The 25,766-nt window shown below is 39.5% G+C and overlaps 1 protein-coding gene across 1 annotated transcript in view; it reads right to left on the minus strand.

Moving 5' to 3' along the window:
* LOC103732319 (contactin-associated protein-like 5) overlaps positions 1 to 25,766 on the minus strand; it is a 431,937-nt gene that overhangs the window by 196,010 nt on the left and 210,161 nt on the right. The window contains exon 4 of the mRNA XM_008830875.2: positions 17,564 to 17,720. Coding sequence (XP_008829097.1) covers positions 17,564 to 17,720 — 157 coding nt within the window. The remainder of the gene's footprint in view (positions 1 to 17,563; positions 17,721 to 25,766) is intronic.

The raw sequence follows: 25,766 nt of genomic DNA on the forward strand, positions 1-25,766 counted from the left end.
TCAAAAATAATATACCAAAAGGAAAAAAAAAAAATTTTTTGGGTAATAAAGCTGTAACTTTAATTGTAAAAAAAAAAAATTAAAAAAAATAAAAGATGTTGAGTCACAGTTGCAGGGCACAGAGTCCAATAGCTTTGCCTTGTAATCTGTTGGCATTCTGACTAGCATTGATGATAGTCTAGTGATGCATTTATTTCTGGTACTACTAATCATTTCTATGTTCACATCTAGACCATGTTTAGAGAAGACATTTCTAAAACTCTTTATTTGAGGTAGTATTTTAAATTATCTCAAACCTATAAAGTCTTGTGGTCTATTTTAATTTTTTAAATGTAATTTCATGTTGAGTAAACATTGGTATCTATATTCATCTACCAAGATCTGCCTTTGTTATGCATGACTGGAAAGAACACTATAATTTCACGTTTCTAGATTACTTGTAGAAAAAACATACAACTGTCATTTCTGAACATTTTGAATAATTGCACAAAATGTCTTTTCTTTTCTTTCATTCCTCCTGTGTCATATGCCAAGATGTTTTCAACTCTCTAAATGCCACAATATTCAAATCTAGTTCCACCTCCCAAATCCCCAAATGTTCTGTTTCTTTCTTTTCTGGGTACAATAGTTTCTAGAATTTATTAATAAATTCATGTGTTTCCATACAACTCTGGCTTTGCCAATTGGAAAGTGGATAGATGATATGTAGGAAAATGAGCTCCTCAATATGACGGGATATATATACAGGTTAGACCTCCTTGGCCACAGTCCCTTCTTTCCACTTGGCTTATGGAACTCCCTTGTCTGTGGCTAAGTTTGCATCTTGTTTTTTGAATCTCATCTCTAGCTTTCTTCTTTCCTTAAACCCTGTCCTTCTCCTAAGCCTTCACCTCCTCCTCTCTGAGCTATTTCTCCTAGTGTGTACCAGATCTCCTCAGGCTTCATTCTCATTCCAGTAAAGCTTCTTTCTCCTGTTCTTTTCAGACCCAAGCTACTTTTAAAGGAACTATATTCTCTTCTAGCCCTCTTCTCCCTTCTTCCTCAGAGACAATGGTGGAGTTTGTGGCTGTTATTCTTAAACTATAGTGATAGACTCGGGGTTCAGCTTATCATATCCCATGCCTTGAGCTGAGTGTGGAAGCTGCTTCTTTTCTCTGACCACAGAGCACTGAAATAAAATTTTACGCACAATCTCATTTCATTCACAGGGCAACATTCTGCTGATGCTATAATAATTTTACTGAGGAGGAAACTGAGGATCAGAAGCAAAACTTCTTAGAGTGCATGATATGAAATGCAATGGACAGTCACAGTGAACACAAGAATGAACCTTAAAACCTTTGGGAGCAACCAGCAAGCTCTTTGATGTTCTACCAACAAGAACAGATGCCCCGGTGGAAGCTAGTGTGTGTGTCTCCAGGTAGTCACCAGCTTCTCTGTACACTGCTCCACCCTTATCACCAGGCCTTGAGCCCTTGATCTCTTTTCAGAAGATCTTGGGCTAACCAACTCCATTCTGTTCACACAGGCTCACTGCATGCACAGCACAATTCAGCTGAGGAGGTTTCAGTTTAAAATATGCAATCATTTTCCAGCTTGACTTTCTGAGATCACTCCTAAGTCAGCTTGACAGGAGCCACGGGAGATCACAGACTCCTCAGTTATACACTCAGAGAACTTTTATCTTTATTTCCCATTGGCAGGTCCATCCATTGCATGGTGAATTTACCAGAAGCCCCATTTTGTTGGGTTGTGGACTTCAGTGTTGAATCCTTATTCCACTTAGAGTTTGATAGTTGAAGGGAAGTTGATTATGGGTATGACAGTTCTTCTTTGGCATTATTTCTTTTATTACTTATATGTCATTATTACGCTTTTCTTAAATACTGTATAAACCAATGTTGCTTCTTATCACTGATCTAGAACATTATAATATTATGGAAAATAGCAGTAAAATGATCATAGACTTTTAAAAAGTGGCTACATGGACACATCTGGTAGAGAGAATTGCTAACTGAGCCAGCATTTCCTAGAGACATTTAACCTCTTTTCCTTATTTTTCTAAAATAAAACCAAGACCTCAAGCCCTTGGAAAATAAATTATTTCGATTTTAAAATTAATAAATGACAAACCTTAGATTTGATCACCCTGTTCCTTAATAAAAATTTAGTTGAATTTATTATATTTTATAACTAAACTATAAATGTATTATCAGCGAAAAGAAAAAAATAGCTACAACAGTGTGTTCTAAGTGTGTTACATGACTAGCTCATATATCTGTAAGGTAGAAGTACAAAGGAGAAAGAATTTTTTTTCTCTATACATGCTGAAAACACTACTTCAAAAAGATGGAGACATTGGGATTGCCTGAGGTTAGCCATGCATCTTGCCATTGGGTGTGAGAGCAGAACAGAGAAATGACAGCAAAAGGAAAATAAGGAGGAGTGGACTGTCCCTTCAGAGCTGTTCCATGGAGCTCACTTGCTCAAGTGTTCTAGCCAGCACTGAGCAAGGATAAGGCTGTAAGGAATCTCTTCCTATGTAGCTATGTCTAACCCTGGTGAGCCATGTCGACCCCTTCTTACTTCTTGCTGTGATAAAATACCTGACAAAAGCAATTTAAGAAAAGATGGGTTTATTTGACAAATAGTTCAAGTGTACTGTTCATCATGAAGACATGAGCTTGAGGCAGCCAGTCACAGTGCATCTGTGGTAAGGAAGACAAGAGAGAGGAATACTGGTGCTCAACTTGCTTTCTTTTTTATTTATTCCAGGATGCCAACCCAAGAAATGGTGCCCTCTATATTTAGAATAGATAGTCCCACCTCCATAACCTAATATAGATAATGCTTCACAGACATGCCAAGACGATTGTCTTCTAGCTAATCTCTTGGCCATCAATGTTAACTGTCACCCCTAGCATAATGCTATTCTTCAGAAAGTGGGCAGTTCTCCCACATGCGCCACAAGACCAGGGCAGCACGCTTGGCACTGGCTCTGTAATCATCTGGTTAGTGACCAGTATCCCTCCCTTCAGCAACTTAACCTAATCTATCACAGTTCAAAGATACATCATCTAACAATTCTAAACTAGGATTCTATTCAATATAGTAATATGAAAAGGAGGAAAATGTGTAAATCAGAATTCAAGAATTTTTCACGGAAGCACTGTTTATAATAGTAAACAGTCAAAAGTCAAATGTTCATCACAAAGAGATAGAAACATGAGTAACATTATAAATTGCCTGTATGGAATACTGCATGGTCATTAAAATGGGCTGGGTAAATTAATTCACACGTTGCTTTAATGAAGACACTAAAAAGATCTCTAAGATAATTTCTAACTGGAAGAAGCAAATTAAAAGTGATATATTCAGGGATGAGCACACCACCATCACAGTCTCATCATTTAGGCCAGTTACTGCATTGCTCCATCTACAGCAAATAACCTTCCATTCATGCGTGGGCAAGAAATTCCAATGAAACTCAATGGGCCACATCAGAGTAGGAGGGGACTTGTGAGAAGAAGAGTTCCAGGTAGAGGGAGGGAGAGGGGTGGGTGATGAATGTGACTAAAATTCATTATAATAAATGTGTGAAATTGTCGACTACTAAAAATTTTCAAAATCTTTTTTTATGTGGGTTAGATAGATGTGAGAAGATCCAAAGTGCTACTGAGGTTAAAAAAAAAAAACGTAAATGTGTGAAATCTTTGAATATCTTACAATAAAGATATATTTCCATGTAATAACAGAGTCTTAAATTTTTTAAAGTCAGCAAGAATAATAACCCATGCACATCACTTAAATTGTGGTTAATCAGAACTGAGAACTCTAATTAAGTCTTTGGTGCAGACCAAGAGGCAAAGAGCTCATCTATGCTATTTGGGTTTGAGGACAATCCCTTGTTAGGGAGTAAAGCCATAATCAGTGCTAAGGAGACAAAGTAAAATAGGGGCCATCATATCAGTGCATTTCTGAGTGAAGTTATACTATTTTGGCATACAATAACAATTCAAGTCAAAATGTTATATAAATGACTCTAAATAAAGACAAAGTTTTAATGTTGATGCTGGTTTTGAGTTTTGTATCATATACCACATGAAGTTATAGAAATATGTAACTCTTCAGATCACTTGGACTAAGTGTCTGTAGATCTTGACAGATAATATAGTAGAAAACTCAGTCTACATCTTTGTTTCTTTGGTGCAGTGCATACTTATTCATATTAAGTGTGGGCACATGTGTGCATCTGTGTGCGTGCATGCATGCATTTGCATGCACATATGAATGAACATCAAAGATCAACCTTGACTATTATTCCTCAGGATTTCTCCACCTTGTTTCTTGGGACAGGGTCTCTCCCTGGCCTGGAACTAGCTGATTTGGGTAAGTTGGCTGGACAGAGAGGCCCGGGGATCCTATGTTTACCTCCCAGCCCCGGGATTTTAAGTGTGCATCACCACACCCAGCTGTTCTGTAGATCAGACTCAGGTTCCTATGTTTGTTCAGCAAGCACTTTACCAACCCAGCCACCTTTCCATCCTGCTCTTTGCTTTTTAGGAGCGTAAGAATGATGACTACATAGCTGATGTGTTTGTAAGTGCTCACACTATTTCCTCTCTGTTGAGTCATAAGCTGCTCACATTGACTATTTTCCCTCTGTAGTTGATGGGGTGGTAACATCATTGAATGAGTTTCCAGAAAGCATCCTAAGACTAGTCACAAAACATCAACTAGTTTTGTTCCATCTAGAAATTTCCAAAAGGATTATGTGATATTTTGGCTTTAACACTTTAATTTTTGGTTATAAATTCTTTTTCCTTATTAAAAAGTTCTTTCTTCTGTTGAGTTTCTAGCACCATTCTATCTATCCATTTGGACATAATATAAGCATTTCACTTATAAAATTTCTTAGGCCAAGTCATGGGAATATACATATAAATAAACCATTAGAAAGTTAGCCCAGTGAACACTTGCTGTTCTTCCAGAGGATCTGGATTTGATTCCCAGCCCCCATATGAGAGCTCACAATTTTCCTTTACTCCAGTTCCAGGGGATCTGACACCCTCTTCTGGCCTCTGTGAGTATTGCACACATGTTGTTCACTTACATGCATGCAGGCAAAGCACTTATACACATAAAATAAAAATAATAGATACAATATTTTTAAAAAGCCCAATATGTACACATTAAGGGATAATCCAATAATTTAAACTGCAGATGGGGCTGGGAAGGTGTTTACTTGTAAAGGGATTGTCTAGCATGTGTAAGCTGTGGATACAAATCCCCAGCACTGCCAAAGAAACAACTAAAAAGTGAAAGAGCAGGCATCCACCAGTAGGTAGAGAGCAGAAGAGGCCAGGGAGAGATGAACAGAAAGGAAAACACTATTTATTCATTCATTCACTCACCCTTTGAACAGTTAACACATAGAAGCTTCCCAGAATTGAGACATACTTCTCTCTCCAATAAAAGGGTCTGACTTGATTGCAACACTAAATGTATATGAGAATCCAGTGAACTAACTAAGCCCAGTAACCCTTCAAATTTCCTGTCCTCCTTGGAGAAAGGCAATTCCAAAACTAAACAAAAAGTAGAATTGCTCATAAACAGATTCACAAATAAAAAAGTCCACAAGTAAAGATTGTCAGATACTGATTTTAAATAAAAGACAGAAGTTTAATGTATCTTGAGTGGGGGGATACTGTCTTTCCTTTCAGGCATCAATATTAACAATTAATCTCAGGATTGACCAGACATGAGCTGACACCAAGCCTGTGTATCTCAGAGGTTAGTAAGGATAAAAGCATGTCTTCCTGACCTCTGTGAGGAAAGCAACACACCCTGAACTCTGTTTGTGTCCGTGTGTGTGGTGGCATATACATGTGTACATACAGGTATGCTTCTGTGAGTACTCATGGGTATGTACTATCTCCCTTATACCCCTGAGACAAGGTCTCTCAGTAAACTTGGAGCAAGGCTGGCAGGCAGCAAGCTCCAGTGATCCTCCTGTCTCTACCTCCACCATGCTTCGGTTACAGCTGGCTTTTTAAAGAGGTATTGGGGATCTGAACTGAGTCCTCATGCTTGCATAACAAGTGGTCTTATCCACTGAGTCATCTCTCTTTACATACATCCAGTTTCTTATCATTAAGTCCCATGGGAGGGAGTGAATGGTTCTTATGAAGGCAAATTCCTGGGCACTTGATTAAACATCTAATTAAAAAGAGATAAGCTATTTTAAAAGCAAGTTAATAAAAAGGTAAGTTTTGAAGCAGGGTTAAAACTTCTATCTTTAAAAAATTGATTAAATTGCCTACTGTACTGGATAGCTTTAACTGTCGACATGACACGCCTAGATAGAGGGAGCCTCAACTGGAGAATTTCCTCCATTGGACTGATCTGTGGCCATGTCTGTTGGGTGGGGCATTTTCTTAATTGTTAAATGATGTGGGAGAGCCCAGCCCATTGTGGGCAGTGCCACCCCTGGGCAGATTGTTCTGTATTATATAAGAAAGCAGTCTGAGCACGGGCCAGGGGAGCAAGCCAGTAAGCAGTGTTCCTCCATGGCTTGTGCTCCAGCTTCTGCCTCCAGGTTCCTGCCCTGAGTTCCTCCTTAGGCTCCCTGAAGAATTGTGACCCAGGAGATGTAAGCAAAAGAAATCCTTTCCTCCCTGTGTTGGTATTGGTCAAAGTGTTTTGTCATGGCAGTGAAGACACAAACTAGAACACCTATATTCATAGTGTACACGTGATATTTTGGTTTTTGTGTAAATTGTAGAATGACTACATCAAGCTAATTAACATCTGTAATCAAACCAGAACAACCTAAGTGATTATTGTTAGAAAAATGGATAAAAGAATCGTGGGATGTATACAGTGGGATTTCATTCAGTCCTTAAAAAATGATGCAATCCTGAAGTTTGTGATGTGGTTTGTGAGAAATAATCTGGGCATAGAAAGACAAGTCCTGCTTTATATGTGTGTACATGCATGTCCAAGGCAGAAATCAATATCAACTCTCATTCTTCAATCACCGTGCATTTGGATTTTTGAGACTGGGCCCCTCAGTGGTCTGGGACTCAACAAGTAGGCTAGGTTTTCTAGCCAGAAAGCCACAGAGATCTGCCTGAATCCACTTTTCCCTTGCTTGGATTAAAAATGCATGCCCACACGTGATATTTTTTAGGTAAATTCTACACTCAGCCTTTTTAAAGTGAATACAGGGGTCAAGGTCAGTTCTTCATGCTTGTGAGGTAAACAGTTTCCCAGCTGAGCTATCTCCTCAGTCCCAAGAACTACTTTTGGAAGCCAAGAGAAAATTAATCTGTAAAAAAAAATGTTTGTGTTAAATTTGGAAAATATTTCTTGTGGTGATGTGAAAAAGAATGATAACTAACAGTGAACCCAACACCAGTTAAGTTAGAAATAGCTTTGACCCACCAAAGACAGGCAAAAATATGTCCAATAGAAGTCATTTACCCAACATTCATTCATGACTTCAGAACAGTCTTTAAATAATCTCTTTGTGGCAGAGAGCAGGCTCCAGGGCTAAACAGTAGCTTGAAGCTCCAGGGTTCCACTCAATGAACAAAATCCCCTAAAACGTTTCTGTTCTTTATCAAAAAGAACAATGGGCTTCCCTTTTTGGATTATCAGATGACCAGAATTTAGACCTACATCATTTTCTTTTTCTATTTTGTGTCATTGCTTTACAAAAGGGCATTCGAAGAGCAAAAGGAAAGAAGAGAGGTACAAAAAAAATTGAAAACTTTTCTTCTACAATAAATAAAGGGAAGTTCTAGTGCGGAGTGAGCTTTGCTTTTGTTGATCCTGGTGGGTGCTTGGATGAGAAAGCACAGTGAGATGTTGCCAGGAGGCAGGAAGTGCAGGTCTCCCCATCTTCTTCAATGTGCCACTGAACCCTGCTTTATATCCCTCCAGGATGATTACTTGCCTCCCTCTGTGAAGCCCAGTACCCCCCTATGTTATATCCAGGACAAAGCTGTCCCCTAAGTTTTCTTGCTTACTGTCACCAGTCTACCAGGCCGATTCAGAAAACTCTGTGAGCTGGGAGATAACTCAGTACATAAAATAAAATGGACATGAATTCAGATTCCAAAAAAAAACATTTAAAAGACAAGTGTGGCCGTGTGCATCTATAACCCCAGCGTTCCGTTTCCAGCAGGGGATATGACACAGGAAACTTGCCTGAACTCACTGGCCAGTTAGTTGCTTAGTGAGAGACTCTGTCTCAAAAAGTAATGTGGCCAGCAAAAGTAGAAGACACCTTACTTTCAGGTGTAGCCTCTACACATGGACACACAAACACACTCCCTCACACCAGAAAACTTCTGGTTGGGAGGAACCCTATAGATTGGATAACTAAACACAGACATCTTTCTAGAGTAATTACCAACTGTGAGGTGGCTATTAATTACAAGCTTATCTCTCTGTGATGTGTATTTATTTTGTCACACTTTCACAGCTACATATATTGCACATTGAACTTATTTCCACCCATAGCTTGCCATTCTCCCTGTTCATTCCATTAGCTCCCTTTGTCCTCTTAGATGGCTTCACTTCTACACTGGTATCATATGTATCTATGTATAGATAAATACATCAACTTTCTTGCAAACAACATAACTTCATTCTTTATTGCATCGTGTGTGTATGTCCCATTTTCCTTACCCATTTCTTTGTTGTTGGCCACCTACTTTTGTTCATTTTCTTTTTCTTTCTTTTCCACTTAGTATTTAGATTTTGACTGACGCAGAAACCCTTAAGGAATCAGTACTGTGGCAGTCTGTCCCCTTTACACACAGGCTCTGCATTCACAGATTCAAATCACTATGGATAGAAAGTATTTAAAATAAAATTCTGTTTGCATGGAACAGGTACAGATTGTTTTTTAAAATGTTTCAGTATTCTCTAAACATATTTAAACTATGTGAAATTGACTTTATTTTAGGCAATGCTAGTAATCTGATGATGATTGACAGGAGGATGGTATAGATTCTGTACAAATACTATGCCATTTTATACAAAGGATTTGAACATCTGAGCATTTTGGTATGGGTGGTAGATCCTGGAGCCAAACACTAACAGCTAAGAGCTTGATCAGATACCCAGTTGGGGTGTCCTTTAACTTTAAGGAAAAGAACTTCTTTAATTGAGTTAACCAAGTGACATTTTCACCCCTTTGTGCCTCCATCCTTCCTCAGCGCTCTCTTTCTCCCTCTCTCTCTCTCTCTCTCTCTCTCTTTCTCTCTTTCTCCCCCCAACTCCATTAACCCTAGGCTGCATACTAATTTTCCTTATTTACTTGAATTCAGTTGGAAAACAGGTAAGTTACGTAAGTAAGTTACTCAATTACAGAGGTTTACTACAACAGGACAAAGAATCATCAGTCACCAAAGGCTTAGAGGTTGCCCAAGGCTCCTCAAGAAACCTCTCTTACTAAGGAGGAACACCAATCTGCACTAATAAGAGCTCAGGGTCCCTGGAGATCCTCACTGGAATCTTAGGCAGGTCCTGACCCAGAATCCCCATATTAGCAACTCCTTTGATGCAATCAAGACAAACTTTGAACTCAACTAGAATACCAATTCTGTCCCTTCAGTCATGTGACATTAACCATGAATCACCATCCTGCAGCCTCTGTTTCTTTGGGCTGGGGAGGGAGATAAAACCAACCTAAAGTGAAGGTTTTCTGGAATGTTCAATAACACACATAGTATATGGGGCACTAACATCTCATCTTTCAACCCTTTCATCTGATAGCATTGTCTAGGACTTGTAATGGATTAAACTGCTTCATCAGCCCATTTGTTTAGCTATTAATTTTACCCAACAGCAGAACTTGAAGGGATTTTTACAGGACAAATATATTTGATATTGCTTAAATTCACCCAAAATACTAAGGGCTAGAAGGAATATAGGGACCTGATGCAAAAAACTGACATTTGTATAAAGCCAGATTGTACATAAATTAGTCAATAATGAAATGATAAGAAGATTGAACCTGATCAACTGTTTCAGGATTTTGTTAGGCTGTGTGCTTCCCTTTTCTGTACTACATACTAGAGGTGGAGAGAGAGGTAATAGATGCATTTCTAGATTCTACCAGGTCACATGGTCAAAGATATACTGCATGGATGGTGACAACACTTGGTACTGACAAAACTAGCTCATGATATTTTTCATATGAGACACCTGCATACATATGAACATGTACATACACACACACACATATATATATATATATATATATATAGAGAGAGAGAGAGAGAGAGAGAGAGAGACAGAGAGAGAGAGTTCCCTGATCTGATACAATCTTCCTTCATTCCTTCATCTGCTATAACAATCATGCCAATGAATTTTTGCAGTGATATTTATATTATTTCACATTTCTTAGTCTGAACACACAGAGGGCCGGCCTTCCTTCTCATTAAATACTAGCTTAGTTCTTCCTTTAGCTAACTACTGATTCTTCAAAACTTAGCTGCTTCCTTTCTTTAACATCTTTTATTTTTTATTTTAAATTTTTAAATAATATTTTTATTGATTCTAGACTTTAAGACAATGTAACCTGATCACTTTCAGATCCTTCCCCTCTTTCTAGCCCCTCCTCACTATCCCCTGAATTAATATCCTCCACTATTATCTAACTTATCTATTTATTGTTTGTTTGTTTGTCTTTAAAAGCCTATTTATTCTAATCTGTCCTCTTGGTTGTGAGTCCATGCCCTGGAGTCTGGTCAACATACCAGGTGTCACAACACTAAGAAAAACTGACTCTCCCTCTCCCAGCATACATCTGTTGCCAATACTCAGGTAGGGCTGGGCTTCCTGTCTGCTCCTCCATCCACGCTGGGCCCCTGAGTGGTTTGGATTTGTATAAGTCTTGAGTGTACTGTGGGTTCACATGGGCAACTATCCTGTGGTGTCCAGACAACACAGTTGCCTTGTATTTATCTACTACCTCTGGCTCTGGCAATCTTTCCACCCCCTCTTCCACAAAGACCCCTGAGCCTTCAGAAGAAAGGGTACAATATAAGTGTCCAATTTAGGCCTGAGTAGTCTGCCATCTCTATTTTCTGCATATTGAGTATTTGTGGGTACAATCACCATGTGCTGCAAGAAGAATGTTCTCTGATGAAAATTGAGGGATGTACTAATCTATGGACAAAACAGCAAGTCACAGTTTAATATTGTGCCTATTTAGCAGAATGAAAGTAGTAGGTCTCCCCTATGCCTGTGATGTATCTAGCTACAGGTTCCTGCCCATATAACAGTGTGAAGTATGGACTTCCTGTTGAGTGGCAAGACTTAAATACAATTAGAAAGTGGTTGGTTACTCTACTAATATTCTTGCCTCCGTTATACCATTGGGCACATTTTGCCAAGTCAGGTGCCACTGTAGCTTGCAATGTTCACAGCTGAGCCCAACTGATGATTACCTTTCTTTGTCAGTAGCAGGCATAGTACCTTCTCGTATTATGATAGCTAGCCAGCAGATAAGTAGCTTCAAGGTCCGTACCTGCTTCATTTCTCCTTGTTTGTTTTTTGACTTAAGTATGTAGTATCTTCAGAAAAACAGACTGCTGCAGCCACTATGGAAATTAGTGTAGAAGTTTCTCAAAGAGCTACAAATAGATCTACATGATCCAGCCATACCACTCCTGGGCATAAGCTCAAAAGACTCTGTATCCTATTATAGAGATACTTATTCAACCATAACCATGTTCATTACTGCCCTATTCCCAATAGCTAGGAAATGGAAACAACCTAGATGTTCACCAAATTATGAATGGATAATAAAAGTAGAGTGCATGTACACAATGGACTATTATTCAGCTGTTAAGACAAATGAAATTATCAAACCTCCTAAGTGAGGTTGCCAAGACCCAGAAAGACAAATGTTGCATATTATGTCTCATAAGTGGATTCGAGCTCTCTCTTCAGATAGGTGTGTTTCAATTGGAAAATAGTCAGAGATAAGGAAACTAGTAAGGTTCCATCTGGGTGGCTCACAGGAGGGGAGATAGAATGCTGCAATATAAATGTGAAGTGGGGATAATAGAGAGAACAGGGTTAACTTGGTGGGGGTGGGAGTTCGGGCAGAAGAGGGAATAAGAGGAGGGATAACTAACACTAAAGCCTTCTGAAAATTCATGTGGAAACAGAAGCTTCTCTCGATATATATACACACATAGTGCAAAAAGAATTTTAGTTGGTTACACTGTAAAAGGGGTTCAGTGGCTTTAAAAGCCTAGCAAATAAAAACGCAATGCCAAAAATAGACTCCCTCTTTTGGAGTTGTTGACCAAAGAGATTCTATAAATGATCAAACAATACTGGCCATTGCCATTGCACTTGGCTACCCAGAAGAACTGGATGATAAGATTCTGTTTCTTTGAAATACTACTTTCCCAGCATTTACCCAGTTTGGGTCCCCAAAGTTCTTATTCTTGCTATACAATGTACTCACATTGGCCCATTTATTATTAACTAATGAGCATTTTCTCTCAATATCCTGTGAGATCCTCAAAGGCAATATAAGGGCTAGGGCCAGTTCTTCTTTGCTGACACAGAGTGGTACTCAGTAAATAAGCTATAAATGAATGCTACCGCATGAAGTAAAAACAGGTAGGCATGTGATAGCATGATTCCTTCCTCTGAGCATAACATGGGGGAATATAGAGTATCTTGGCTCTGTAGACTTGGCCATGAGTCAAGCAGAACAACACAGAGGAAGACATGTCTATATAACTGCAAAGGAGCTGCAGATGCTGTCTAGTATAATGGGCCAGGAGGGCCACAGGAGCCTCACCTGGATTCCAGGCATTCCTCTTCCTGCCCTCCTCCAACTGTAAATGATCTTGACCGATGCTAGTGCATATTACAAGTGGGAGATTAACTGAAATGGGGACACCATGACGAACATCCATGAGGTTGTTGTTCATAATGGTATATGACTTTACAGTGATGCAGTATTTGGGGGTCACACATGGTTCACTAATTAACTCCTCACTCATTCTGTGTAAGTAAACTCAATAAATTGATTGGTTCACTTACATGAAATACTTTCTTTGTTGGTGCCCTATTAGGAGTGAGGAGCTGTTTTTTTATCTACTCCCCAAAAAATTACTCAACATGGTCCTTTGTAACAATGTATTCTCCAACACCATTCATCATATGATACAACTTCTTAGACCACCAGTGAAACTCCACAAATTATATTGAAATTTCAGCCTCTACTCCTTCTTAATGACAGGAGAAACTCGTAGAACTTCTCTCATTTAGACTTTGCACTGACAAGTTCAACACAGATGCTTGTGAGTAAAGTAGGCAAATAAAAGGTAGTGTTCAATTCTTCCCCCTTGACTCTTATTGACTGTTGAATAAGACCTGTATCTAATACTAAATTCTAATAACTTAAGAGAAGATATTTGCTCCAGAAAGTGGGACAAAGTGGGCAATTTTTAACCTGGCCCTAAAGAATAACCTATGTGTTAATAAAAGATATTCTGTGAGACAAGGAGATGCCTTATTAAGAGTAGGCTGCACATGAGTTTGATCCCCAGAACTAAGGTTAAAAAAAAAAAAACTAGGCTTGGTGGCACATGGTTATAATCCTAGTGTTGGAAAAGTAGAGACAGATGGATCCCTAAGGATTGCTGGCCAGCCAGCCTCGTTGAATCAGTGAGCTTCAGGCCAGTTAAAGACTGTCTCAAAAAACACTGTGGCTGACTACATACACACACACACACACACATACACACACACACACACACACACAGGCTGGCACAAATGTGCTGGCACAGGGTGTAGAGGAAAAGATATTGATGAATGTCTGAGCACAGCAGAGCTATGAAATTAAATCAGTTCATAAGGGTTTCAGAGGTGAATGAATTGATTTAGTGGAGGGAGAGGCTGGCATCTAACTAGAAGACATGAACAGTGGAATGTTCTAGAGAAGATTTGAAAACACTTCAACACAGTTAAGTGGGCTGCAGCCATTATCCCCTCTTCCTTCGACTGCAAACTACAGTCCTAATAACTCTACCCTGAGAAGTACTGGGTATCTAACAATTGTACCCTGAGAAGTGTTCATTACGTGATATCACATCCTGAGACATGTTCAGTACCTGAAACTGTAACCTACGGTGTGTTCAGTATGTTGACAGATGTAACTTGAGAAGTTTTCAGTTCCCTGACAATTGTACCATGAGAAGTGTTCGGTACCCTGAGTTGTACCATGAGAAGTGTTCAGTACCTGACAATTGCACCCTGTGGCAGTGTTCAGTAGGTAAATAAGGTATGAAAGAGGAAATATTTCCCTCTCAATAACAATTTCCCCCTTCCATTTGATTCTTAATTGTACAGAAACAAGTGTATGTGCTTCTGTTTTGAGTCCATAAATCTACAAATAATGTATAATGTCATGCACAGCAAAAGTAACCTTATGAATCAAAGAAGCAAGTGAATATAGGCTCCTGGGAGCAGAGGGTGTTAATATGTTTTTGTGGTTACCCAACTACTTAAAAACCTTCACAATTCCCTTCCAAGCTTGAAGATGTCACTTAGTGACAATACCAGCTGGTGATATTTAATCTTGATTGTCAAGTTAATGGAATCTAAAGTCACCATGAAAACAAACCTCTGGGTATGTTTGTAGCAGAATTTCTACACTGGATTAACTGAGTTTATCAGACCTGCCCTAAGTGCGTGTGGCATGATTCCACGGGAGCCCAGTTGAATATGAAGGAGAAAGCAAGCTGAGCGTCAGCATTCATCTCTCTGTACTTCCTGACTGCAGACACAAGCTCAACAGCTTTCTGTCAGCATGCCTTCCCTCTTATGACAGACTGTATGTTTAAACTGTGAGTCCAAATACTCTCTTCCTTCCTCAAGTTGTTCTTCTCAGGCATGTCGTCTCAGCATCAAGAAAAGTAGCAAAGATACTCCTCTCCGATGATTTCCTAAATTTGTCTCCCTGACTGTCATCAAATGTCTACTGCATCAGAGGCAGAGGCAGATAGAATGACGGCTATATGGTTAACAGAATTTGTCTCCACTCAGGACACAAGATAGATTTTATCTATAGGTCTCTACAATACTTCAGTAAGGTTCTTTGCAAATATAGAAGGGTCCTGAGAAGAACAAGGTTCATTTCATTCAGCCTTCAGTCGACTCTATCTGATTTTATCCATATTAAGTGTTTGGGGCTGGGAAGAAATGCTTGTAGTTTCCCTCTGTCCTCAAGCAGCCCTGTGGTAGTCGAATTTTGCCCATGTCTTATGGAAACAGATAGATCCAAATCCTTTTTCCTTTTTTGAAGTGATGTGTATGTTTGTGCATATGTGTGTTCGCTTGTGTGTGTACAGGTATACATATTTGTGCACATAAACCAAGATGACCCTGTAGGTTATCAGTCCTCAGATGCCATCCACCTTGTTCCTTTTTCTTTACTTTTCTTTCTTTTTCTTTAGACAAAGTCTCTCTGCTTCTGCCCCTGCCTCTGCCTCCTGAGTGATAGGTTTAAAGGCATGGACTACGACACCTGCCTCTCCTTTTTTTAGACAGGATTTCTTACTGGCCTGGAGCTTTCCAAGTAAACCCCAGGGATCCACCTATCTTCAGCTCTCTAGGTCTGGGATTGGAGGCTCCCCCGACTCAGCTTTTAAGTTTACTTTTTTCTTTCATGGGTGCTGAGTCCTCATGTTTGCGTAGCAAGCTTTACTGACTGAGCTATCTTCCCAGCCCCAGGTCACTGGTCTGAAATGAGGTTTTGACTAGATCTTATTTTCATTTGAACTGTTCCTGCCAGTAACAATTTGAACAGTGAAAGAAAATACTATACTAAAGAAAAACTGTAACTGGTCTAAGAACACCTTGACACAGGAATTCTTAATTACAGTTGAACACAATTTGATGAAGCAAGCAACGGTACATAAGCCAAAAGTAAAAACTGCCTAAAATTGTACCCAAACCTAAAAGGTGTGTGGACATGTTGTATGCATATTTTCAGAATTTATACTGTGAAAAACAAATAATTTGTCCAGAGGAAATAGGCAATATAGACGTAATAGACTTGAGAACTTAGACTTGACCTCACGGAATTGAGCTGGAACAGAAGAGTACCAGACATTTGTCTTCAGATGGACTTGAGTTCAAATTCTTGACCTTCCACTTGACAGGCATGTGTAACCTTGAAAATAATCAGTTAACACTTATGAAATCGACATTTCTTACCCTCAAGGCACAAAGGTGGGAAAATCACATGGAATATAAAGATTATTGTGAGGATCAATAAATAAAAATTTAATTTTATGGTAAAGGGCATGAAACTGTAATAGGGCACAATGTAACAGGGCACCTTCTTGACCACAGCTACACCATGTTAAAGTTTAGGCTGACTCTAGTCTCTGAAATTATCAGGCAGTTGGCCCAGGGTATGAGGACACATGTCAGCAGGAACCAGTTGTCTTGGGAACAGGTCAGAGTGTTCCAGAGTGCACTTGCTAACTGCAGATTTATGGCTTCTGTAGATTATGTTTGGCTAAATGGTAATTATTACTTAATAGAATAGAAATTATTAAGGGAGCTTTCCACCTGTAAGCTTGGGAACTTAAACTTTTCACCCTGGTCATGGTTTCTCTGTATAAAAGCTTACCCTAGAGATGGCTCAGTGCTACACACTTGGGTTCCAACACCCTGTGTAGTAGCCCTGGCCAGTAACAACTTCCATTTGCCAAAACTTTGTCTGAGTGGTCTTCTCTGGTGAAGCACCCCACAAGAAAATGATGGTGAAGGCATTAAAATGTCAATGGAAAAAAAGAAACCAGCTGTAGAACTACCTTCCTTTCTCTCCTGTGGGCCTTTCTCCATCATCTGTGTTTCACACATTATAGAAAGACTGACTCTGGGTCAGGGGATATGGCTCAGTCTGTAAAGTGTTCGCCTTGCAAGTTGGAGGCCTGAGATGAATCTCCAGATCCCTCCTAAATAAGCTGGACATGGTGGCACAGGCTTGTAACTCCAGCACTGGGGAGGCAGAGACAGGTAGGTCTCTGAGGATTGCTGGCCAGCCAGTCTAGTAGAATCAATAATTCCAGGTCAGTAAAAGATCCTGTCTCTAAAAAGCAAGGTAGATGGCATTTTAGGAACAATACCATTTTGTTCTCTGTCCTCCACAAGCATGCATACACACATGTATGCACACACATGCATGTACACTCACATACACACAAGAGCACCTGCATACACACACACACACACACACACACACACACACGAGGGAATAAAGAGAAAAAGAAAATCACAAAACTCAATATTACACTGGATTCCTTTGTTTGAAGTGGAGGGCTCATAATACAGGGAGGCAATAGTTACACTTCAGTAATAGTCCTCAAAATATAAGAACAGGCCAGTTTTCAATGTCTCCCCAACTTGTAATGAGTGTCTAAACTGTACCCTTCTCTCTTTGGGGTAATTCAGTGCTGCAGACCTTGTGCTTCTTGCCATTGTAGGAAATGGAAGCTCTTATTACCATTCATCTGTGTCAGCATCACAGTTGCAAAAGTGGCGAATGTCCAGGCAGCTCTCCTCCAGACCACATCCACACTGCTGGACCCCAGGGAGAGAGCCTCCCCAGTAAGGGTGCCTTTCATTGGACCGCCCGATCCACCAGGTAAATGGGGCTCCATCTGAAAGAGAAGATGTTCCAGAATTCAGGGACGGTAAGCTGAAACGTGTAAAGATGCTCAGAGTGAATGTGTCATGAAAAAGTGTGTTTGTTTTATATATACATATTTATGATGTGTGCTTGCATATACATATTTGCATATATGGAGATGTGCAGATATTCTCTCCTCCCTCTTTCTTTCTTCCTTCCTTCCTTCCTTTCCTTCCTTCCTTCCTTCTTTCCTTTCTTCCTTCTTTCTCTCTCTCTCTTTCTTTCTTTTCTTTTACTTGCTTTCTGACCTTAATTTTCTTTTCCATCTCTCATTTTCTCTACATGTTTTAACATACATACTTATGTACTCATACAGATATGCATGTCCAAGGATATTTTCATCAAAACAATTTAGGTGGATGAACAGTGATGAATGACAATATTCAGAGGCAGGAACATAAACTCAAATTTTTACTAGATTAGATGGCAGCACAACTGACTAAGTAGGACCACCTTTAAAATTTTGTTTTATGCCAGGTGTGGTGGTGCACATCTTTAATCCCAGCACTCGGGAGGCAGAGGCAGAGATCTCTGTGAGTTCAAGGCCAGTCTGGTCTACAAAGTGAGTTCCAGGCCAGCTGGGGCTACAGGGACACCTTGTCTCAAAAAGACAAAAAAAAAAAATTGTTTTAAACTATATCTTATTTTATGGAAGGCAGTGAAGTTTAGATACAAAGTAATAAAACAGTAGAGTGATTTGATATAGTTTTAAGCACAAAAAAGAGAAAAATTTCAGATTTCAAAACTCCTTTTACAAAAACATTTTTAAAAATCACCTTTTCTAGGTAGATAAATGTAAGCAATGTATTTAGTGACTAACCAAGTCTAATTCCTATTGTACTAACGATCAATGGAGATAAAAAGAAAGACTAATGTTCACAATCACTGCTATTCAAGGAATATCATAAATTGAATATTTTTGGAATGCAAAAAGTCCTTGCTGCTTCCATACCCAGAAAGTTGGATTAATATATCCACCATGAAAAAGAAAAAAAAAAAAACTAGGTTGAAACTAGAAAAATATTAATTTTATCTCCTTTTTCATGCATCCTTTTGCCTGCATGCCCTCCTTCCTCATCATCTAATACACCCCTCTTTGTTTTCTTTCTAAATTTTGGACAGGCTTTTAAGCAGAGAGAGAGAGAGAGAGAGAGAGAGAGAGAGAGAGAGAGAGAGAGAGAGAAATAGTTTCCTTTTGAAACTACCAGAGACAAAAATAACACTGCCAGGACAAAATTTAGTCAAATGTACCCTCAGATTTTGGTAGACGGTGATAAAGGAGACTAAGGAGAAACAGAAGGTAGACTGATGTGAGAGGGATCATGAATGACCTCCTGCTGATTTTTATTTATCACAACAAGGATCAAGGTAACATGTTGTGTTTTAGAAGAAGTCATGAAATTTCAAGTTCATAGAATTCAAAGGAAAAGTTGGCAATGTGAGGATCATTAGCCTGATGTGCTAGAAGAATCATTCTGAAAGTCATGTTTCCCTGAGACAGAACAAAAAAAATCTAGTTTGGAGTCCTAACCTCAGTGATATCTTTCTTGTATCATCTTTAATGATTGTGAATACTTCAGTAGCTTAGAATTGTCATTCAGAACAATGATGCTGTGTCTAAAAGAAGAGCAGAGACTGAGATGGAGGTCTTACACATCAGCTTCAGGGTGCCAGACCTGCTTTGGTAATTGCTCTCTTTTTTCTGTTTGGCATATAGAAGAAACTCAAGATAAAAAATAATTCATGTTATTTTTTAAGGATTTAAAATTCGAAAGTTGGAACTGTGGTTGTAGCTCAGTTGTAGAGGGCTTAACTACTACGCACAAAGCCCTGGGTTGGATGTCCAGCACTGCATAGTCGACATGGTAGTGTACTCCTGTCATCCTAGCACTTAGTATGTACAAAAAGGGATCAGATGTTCAAGGCTATCCTTAGCTACATAGAAATTTCTGGACCAGCTTGGGTTACATGAGACCCAGTTTCAAACAAACAAAACAAAATATAACATAATAAAACAAAGAAAGCAAGACACTCTGAAGTTGCTGAATATTTGTTTAGAGATGTAATTACACGGAAGTTTATCCAAGATTTTCTTTGCACAGTCAAATCCCTATTTGCACACAATCTCCATCTGTATTAAACAAGGCCCACTCTCTCTGAGTGGCAACAATTGCTAAATTTTCCCTGGAAGTCACTGAAGCAGGCAGAGAGAAGAAAATGAGGAGTCCAGGTCTACAGGCTGTGGGAAGAACTGGGAGGGTCTCTATGAAAAGCATGCTTGTTCCAGGATGCTCTTCACAGAAAACAACTTGGAACGTCTACCTTCACCCAGTATCATACTCAGCCTAAAACAGTGTACCACTTGGCTATGCACTTTCTGCTTAGAATTTCCGAGGAAGATGCTTGTTAACCAGTATTTTTTTTTTCCTAAGGACATCTAAGCATAGTGCAAACCCATCTCTCTCATTTCAAATAATCTCAGTCACCACTAGGTACTTCAGATGAATCACCTTCCTCCTAAAACAAGCCACGCTCAAGTGGCCTGGAGGCTTGATGAGCCTGTTTTAACTCACTACATACAAATAAAGGGAAAAGAAGGAGACAAAGGAAAACTACTTTGATGTGTGCGTATGTGTGTGTGAATACTGGAGAGTTCTCGTTCTCCTAGTAACCTGCCTTTTCTTTCTTCATTCTTATAAAGTACTGAGAAGAACAAAATATTAGGAAGCTAAGAGCCACATATGATATTTGATTTGTCTTAATTCAAAACTCAATAATATAGTCAGGGCAATAATCTACATTTTAGCTGCAAAGTTTGATGATTGAAAAAATTGATTTTTTTCTATTGACAGAATACTGTTTCACTAAGAAAAGAATAAAGCATAATTTTATAACCATATTTTAAAGTATTCGGTTACTGGACAAATATTTACTTTGGTTTTAAAAATATTTTGGATATTATTTTAAGCACTGAATCACTAGGGATGAATCACTGAACAACAGAAAAAAAAAACGAACAAGCAAAGCAATCCCTCATTGTTCCTGTTGCTAAACAGGGGAACACAGAACGATCCATAACAGGCTGGGGAGATGACTCAGTCAGTAATGTGCTTCCTTGCAAGCCTGAGGACCTAAGTTCTAACCTCAAATCCTACATGACTACTGGGAAAGGAAGAGCTGATTTTCTTTAATGGGGGTGATACTAAATTAGTTGACAAGGCTCCAGTGGATGGACTCACACCAAGGGACATTTGGGGATGGGAACTAGGCCTTAACTTACGTGACAGGATGCATGAAAACAGGTTGGGGCGGGGGGCTATGAGGAGGTGCAGATAGGGGAAGGGTCTAAATATGACCAAAATGTATTTTATGAAATTTGTAAAAGTCCATTTAAAAAGTCATAAAAAAAGCTACACAAAAAAGAAAAAGTCAGATGTGGTGGGGCTCCCTCATAATCCTATTGCTCAACGGCCAGCTAGCCTAGCCTACTTCATGAGCTGCATTCTAGTAAGAGACCCTTCCTCAAAAACCAAGGTGGACAGCACCAAGGAATGACACCTGAGGGTATCTTCTGACCTACACACACACACACACACACACATACACACACACACACACACGGATAATGATTAAATGATTTTCTATTCAAAAGGCATGAGAAATACAAAAAAACACAGCAGGTAGAAAGAACAAGTGTATGGTTAAGAATCTTGCCAATTTAATGATACCAGGCAGGACAGAGCTCAACCAAAATTAATCTCTGAGCAAAACTTGAAGATAGTGAGCAAGTAGCTTGTGGCTGCTGGGACAAGCATCAAAGACAGAAGAACGAGGCAGCCTGAGTTTGGGGAAGGGGTGTGTATGGCGTGTTCGACTGTGTGTGGGGTTGGAGATAGGGAAGGAAAAAGCCAGGAAAGGAGAAGAAAGGAGGGGAGGAAAAGGAAGGAAGATTGCGATAAGGAAGACATTAGCCCACAGCTATTTCTTCACGAATTTTTTTTGGAAGTTTTGTGTCTGATTCCCAAATATTACAGAATAACTTTTGCTAATGAGTAAAAAATATTGTCTCGCCTCCATAAAATGTCCTAAGTGGAACATGAGTATTCTCTTTAGAAAGAAATAGCTTAAGGAGAGAAGAAAACGTAATCCATGTGTGTGTATTTATGTGCACATGCATACATGTATGCGGGAGAGGGGAGGTCAGAGACCGAAGTTAGGTGTCTTCCTCAATCACACTCCACCTTATTTCTTCAGAAGGGATGTCTTACTATAACTGAAGTATATGGATTCAGCTAGACCAGTTGGCCAACAAGTTCCAGGGATCTGTCTATCTCTGTCTCTCCAGCACTGGGATTACAGGCACCTATTGTCAGGCTGACATTTTTATGAGGGTTCTGGGATAGATGGAACTTGAGTTCTCATGCTCTTACAGTAAATACCTTACAGACTAAGCCATCTCCTCAGTCTGAAAACACAATCCATTTTATAGAAGAATTAAGTATGAGTCCAATTTGTGTGTGCTTGGTTTAATTATGATTTTCTTAATATAAGAAAGCCAGGTGGAATCATGGAGCAGGTGATTTGCACAATTATGGCTTAATCAAGAAGAGGCTATTGAACAGAATTCAAATTGAGGATCGCTCTTGAATTTTATATTGTTAAATTATAGCCTCGTCAACCTAGAAAACAGTAAACACGCAGCCTCTCAGTGATATCTGCACTGGAGCCAGGACAATTTGGCTGTTCCAACTCCCAGAAGCTGCCCAAGTACCATTCCAAACAATACCAGGATGGAGCTGGAAAGTTTTGTGGGTACAGAGACTGCTGTTGTGATGATCTGTAGTGGCCATTACTTTTACTGTGTTATATTATTTATTTTGATGTGGCATGTACTCACAGCTTTGCATTCTGGTAAACTCAATACATCAATGAGAATTTTAGATCTCATTGCTCTACAGCTCCAAGTATGTCTATATTCATTGGCAAATGTATATAACAGTAGGTTCATGAGCCAGGCAGACATTCCTGCTCCACTTATTTTAGGCTTGGTGCTGTGTCTGTTGTACTCTACCTATAGCATGAGGGCAGACATGACAGTAGGTCAAGTGGACTCCAGAACTGAAGAGGTTTGTGTTTCAATTACCTTTGGAAGTATCTCTGATGTGACCACATGAATATATCCCAATTGCATGGCCTCTCTCCAGCCACAGAACCATGATGTATGAAGAATCCTCAGTACGATAATGTGCAGGCCTGAGATGAAGGCCAGAATACGAGGCTGGGGAGATGGCTCAGTCTCTCAGATGCTTGCTTTGTAAGCACGAGGACTCAAATTCAGAATCCATACCACAAAGCAAGGCGCGATGGTGTGCACTTACAATCCCAGTACTGGGGAGGCAAAGAAGAAGGCTCTCTGGGATTTGCCTCTCCACCAGGCTAGCTGAATCTGTGAGTCTGAGATTAAGTGAGAGGCACTGCCTCAAATATAAGGTGGTGTGCAACTGAAGGAAGCACCTGAAATTGACATCTGGCCTCAATACGCATGCATGTCCATACACTTGTGCACACATACACACACGTGAACATGTCCACATATACAAAAAGAAGAAAAAGGCCAAGAAACTAAATGCAATGTGCCACTGAGTCCCCACAACTAGTTATAGTATAATAGTAGTAATAACTCACATTAGACAAATTAGATATCAACTCAGTGAAAAAAATATGTACAGATGATAAAGAAACAAGCAAAAACAACCATGACCCCATGTTCAAGGTTTATAAATTTGCTTTGCAGTGTAAAGAAAGAGGCATGTGGGTTTATGAGAAAAATAAAGGGAAGCAGCTCCAGGGCTTTTCCCCTCTCCAAGCTAGCCACCCAACAAGCATCACCCATCCTTCAGCAATCATTCCAGCCACCACCAGCCCCCTCTCCAGATGTCCTTCTCTTCCTCCTGAGTTTCCTTATGTGAATCCTCACCTCCAACCCAGTTCCAGTTTTAGCCATGCATCTGACTTTTCATTCAAAGGCCTTTTACACATGATGCCTGGCCTTTTCATTACTTTATAAGGTCGTTTTCTCTAATAATGATGGTCTTACCTCATCTCCAAGTCTTCAGTTTTTAAAATATTTTATTTATTATTTTTATGTGTGTGTGTGTGTGTGTGTGTGTGTGTGTGTGTGTATTGCCTGCATGTAGGTAAGTGCACCTGTGTCATGCAATGCCTTCAAAGGACAGAAGAGGCTGTTGGATCCCCTGGAACTGGAGTTACGGACAGTTGTTAGCTGCCATGTGGGTGTTGGGATTTGAACCCGGATCTTCTGCAAGAACAGCCAGTGTTCTTAACTGCTGAGCCATCTCTCCAGCCCCCAAGTCTTCATTTTTTAAGACAGAGTATCATGTATCACAGGCTTGTCTTGAACTCACTATATAGTCAACAATGACCTGGAATTTCTGATCCTTCTGTTTCTACCTCTCAAATGCTGGGATTATAGGTGTGCGCCACCATGTGGCTGATGAGGTGCTGGCAATAAACCTCAGGACTTTGCACATGCTAAACAAACACTCTGCCAAATGAGCTACATCCCCAAGCCCTAATCTTAAAGTCTTAAGGCCTCTTATTCATGTATTCAGTTAGAGGCTCTTCAGAGAATGTTGGAGAAATTCTTCCCATGGCTAGTTACTTAAGTAGATACCTGGTTAGGCCAAAGTTTGTACTTACTCCCACAGCTCCCACCCATAGAATGAAGCAAGATTGAATATATGTCTCAATTACTGTCTCCCTGCTGTGATAAAAAAAAAATATTCTGACAAGAGCAATTGAAGGAATAAAGGGTTTATGTTGGCTATGGTTCCAAATTCTACCATGGAAAGAAATGCATAGCAGCTGGGGCAGGAGACTGGATGGTCACACTGCATCCACACTGAGGATGCAGAGAGTGAACAAAAAGTAGGGCTGAGCTATAAACTCTCAAGACCTACCTCCTGTGACCCAGTTTCTCTAGCAAGACTCTGCTTCTGAAAGGCTTCATAAGTTTCCCAAATAGCACCTCCAACTGGAGATCAAGTGGTCAAACATGTGAGACTATGGGAGATATTTCACATTCAAAACACAAATTTATACACACACTCACACATATATATATATATATATATATGTGTGTGTGTGCATGTGTGTGTTTATATGTATATGCCTTATACAACATATACAAATTAAATATGAAAAATTATTTATGAAATATGTAGAGAATACAATCATTATAATAACAATTTCTTAATTATATGCTTGCAAAGTCATGGTGGCACATATCAGTGTTAAAAATTTGAGACTTTTGTTGCCCTGATGATGCTCTTAACACCTAGGTTAAGTAGGCTGTATCTGCAGCTATGCAGAACATAGATCTGTGTGAGACAGAATTCAAATACAGTACAGAGAAGACGCTGACTTTTGCCTAAGACCTCTAAAACAGTCCTCATGGAAATGGTGATATTTGACTATAGACTGCAAATTAAGACCTTTCATAAACAGTGTCCTATGGAGAGAAGCATTTATGCAGGTGAGGACCATTGGAGAGGGACCTGATTTTTACCACAGCATCTTTAGTAATAATAAGATTGTACATGCACTAAATATGTTTGCACTTTTTGAATACAGCCAGAGTGTTGTGAAATAGAAATTAAAATGGGAGGATGAGACCACTAACGTTGTAAGGCCAAATAATTACTGGTGATCTCTGCAAAATATTTCACAATGTGCGAATTAAAAGGCAAGTGAGGGAAATGCTGATGCAGGAGAGAGGGTACTTCTGATTAAAGACACACATTGGGGATGGGGACAGGGCTCAGTGGGTAATGTGCTCTGTTTAGCAAGCGTGAGGATCTGAATTTGACCACTCAAATAAAAATTCAACCGTAGCACTCTGAATCTGAAACCCCAGCATTGGTGGCAAGCAGATCACTATGTTTACTTGCTAGCTGGTCTAACTCAATCAGTGAACTTCCAAATTTTCAAAAAATAA

The sequence above is a fragment of the Nannospalax galili genome, unplaced genomic scaffold, assembly GCF_000622305.1.
Source record: "Nannospalax galili isolate Female #2095 unplaced genomic scaffold, S.galili_v1.0 scaffold633, whole genome shotgun sequence".
Taxonomy (NCBI): domain Eukaryota; kingdom Metazoa; phylum Chordata; class Mammalia; order Rodentia; family Spalacidae; genus Nannospalax; species Nannospalax galili.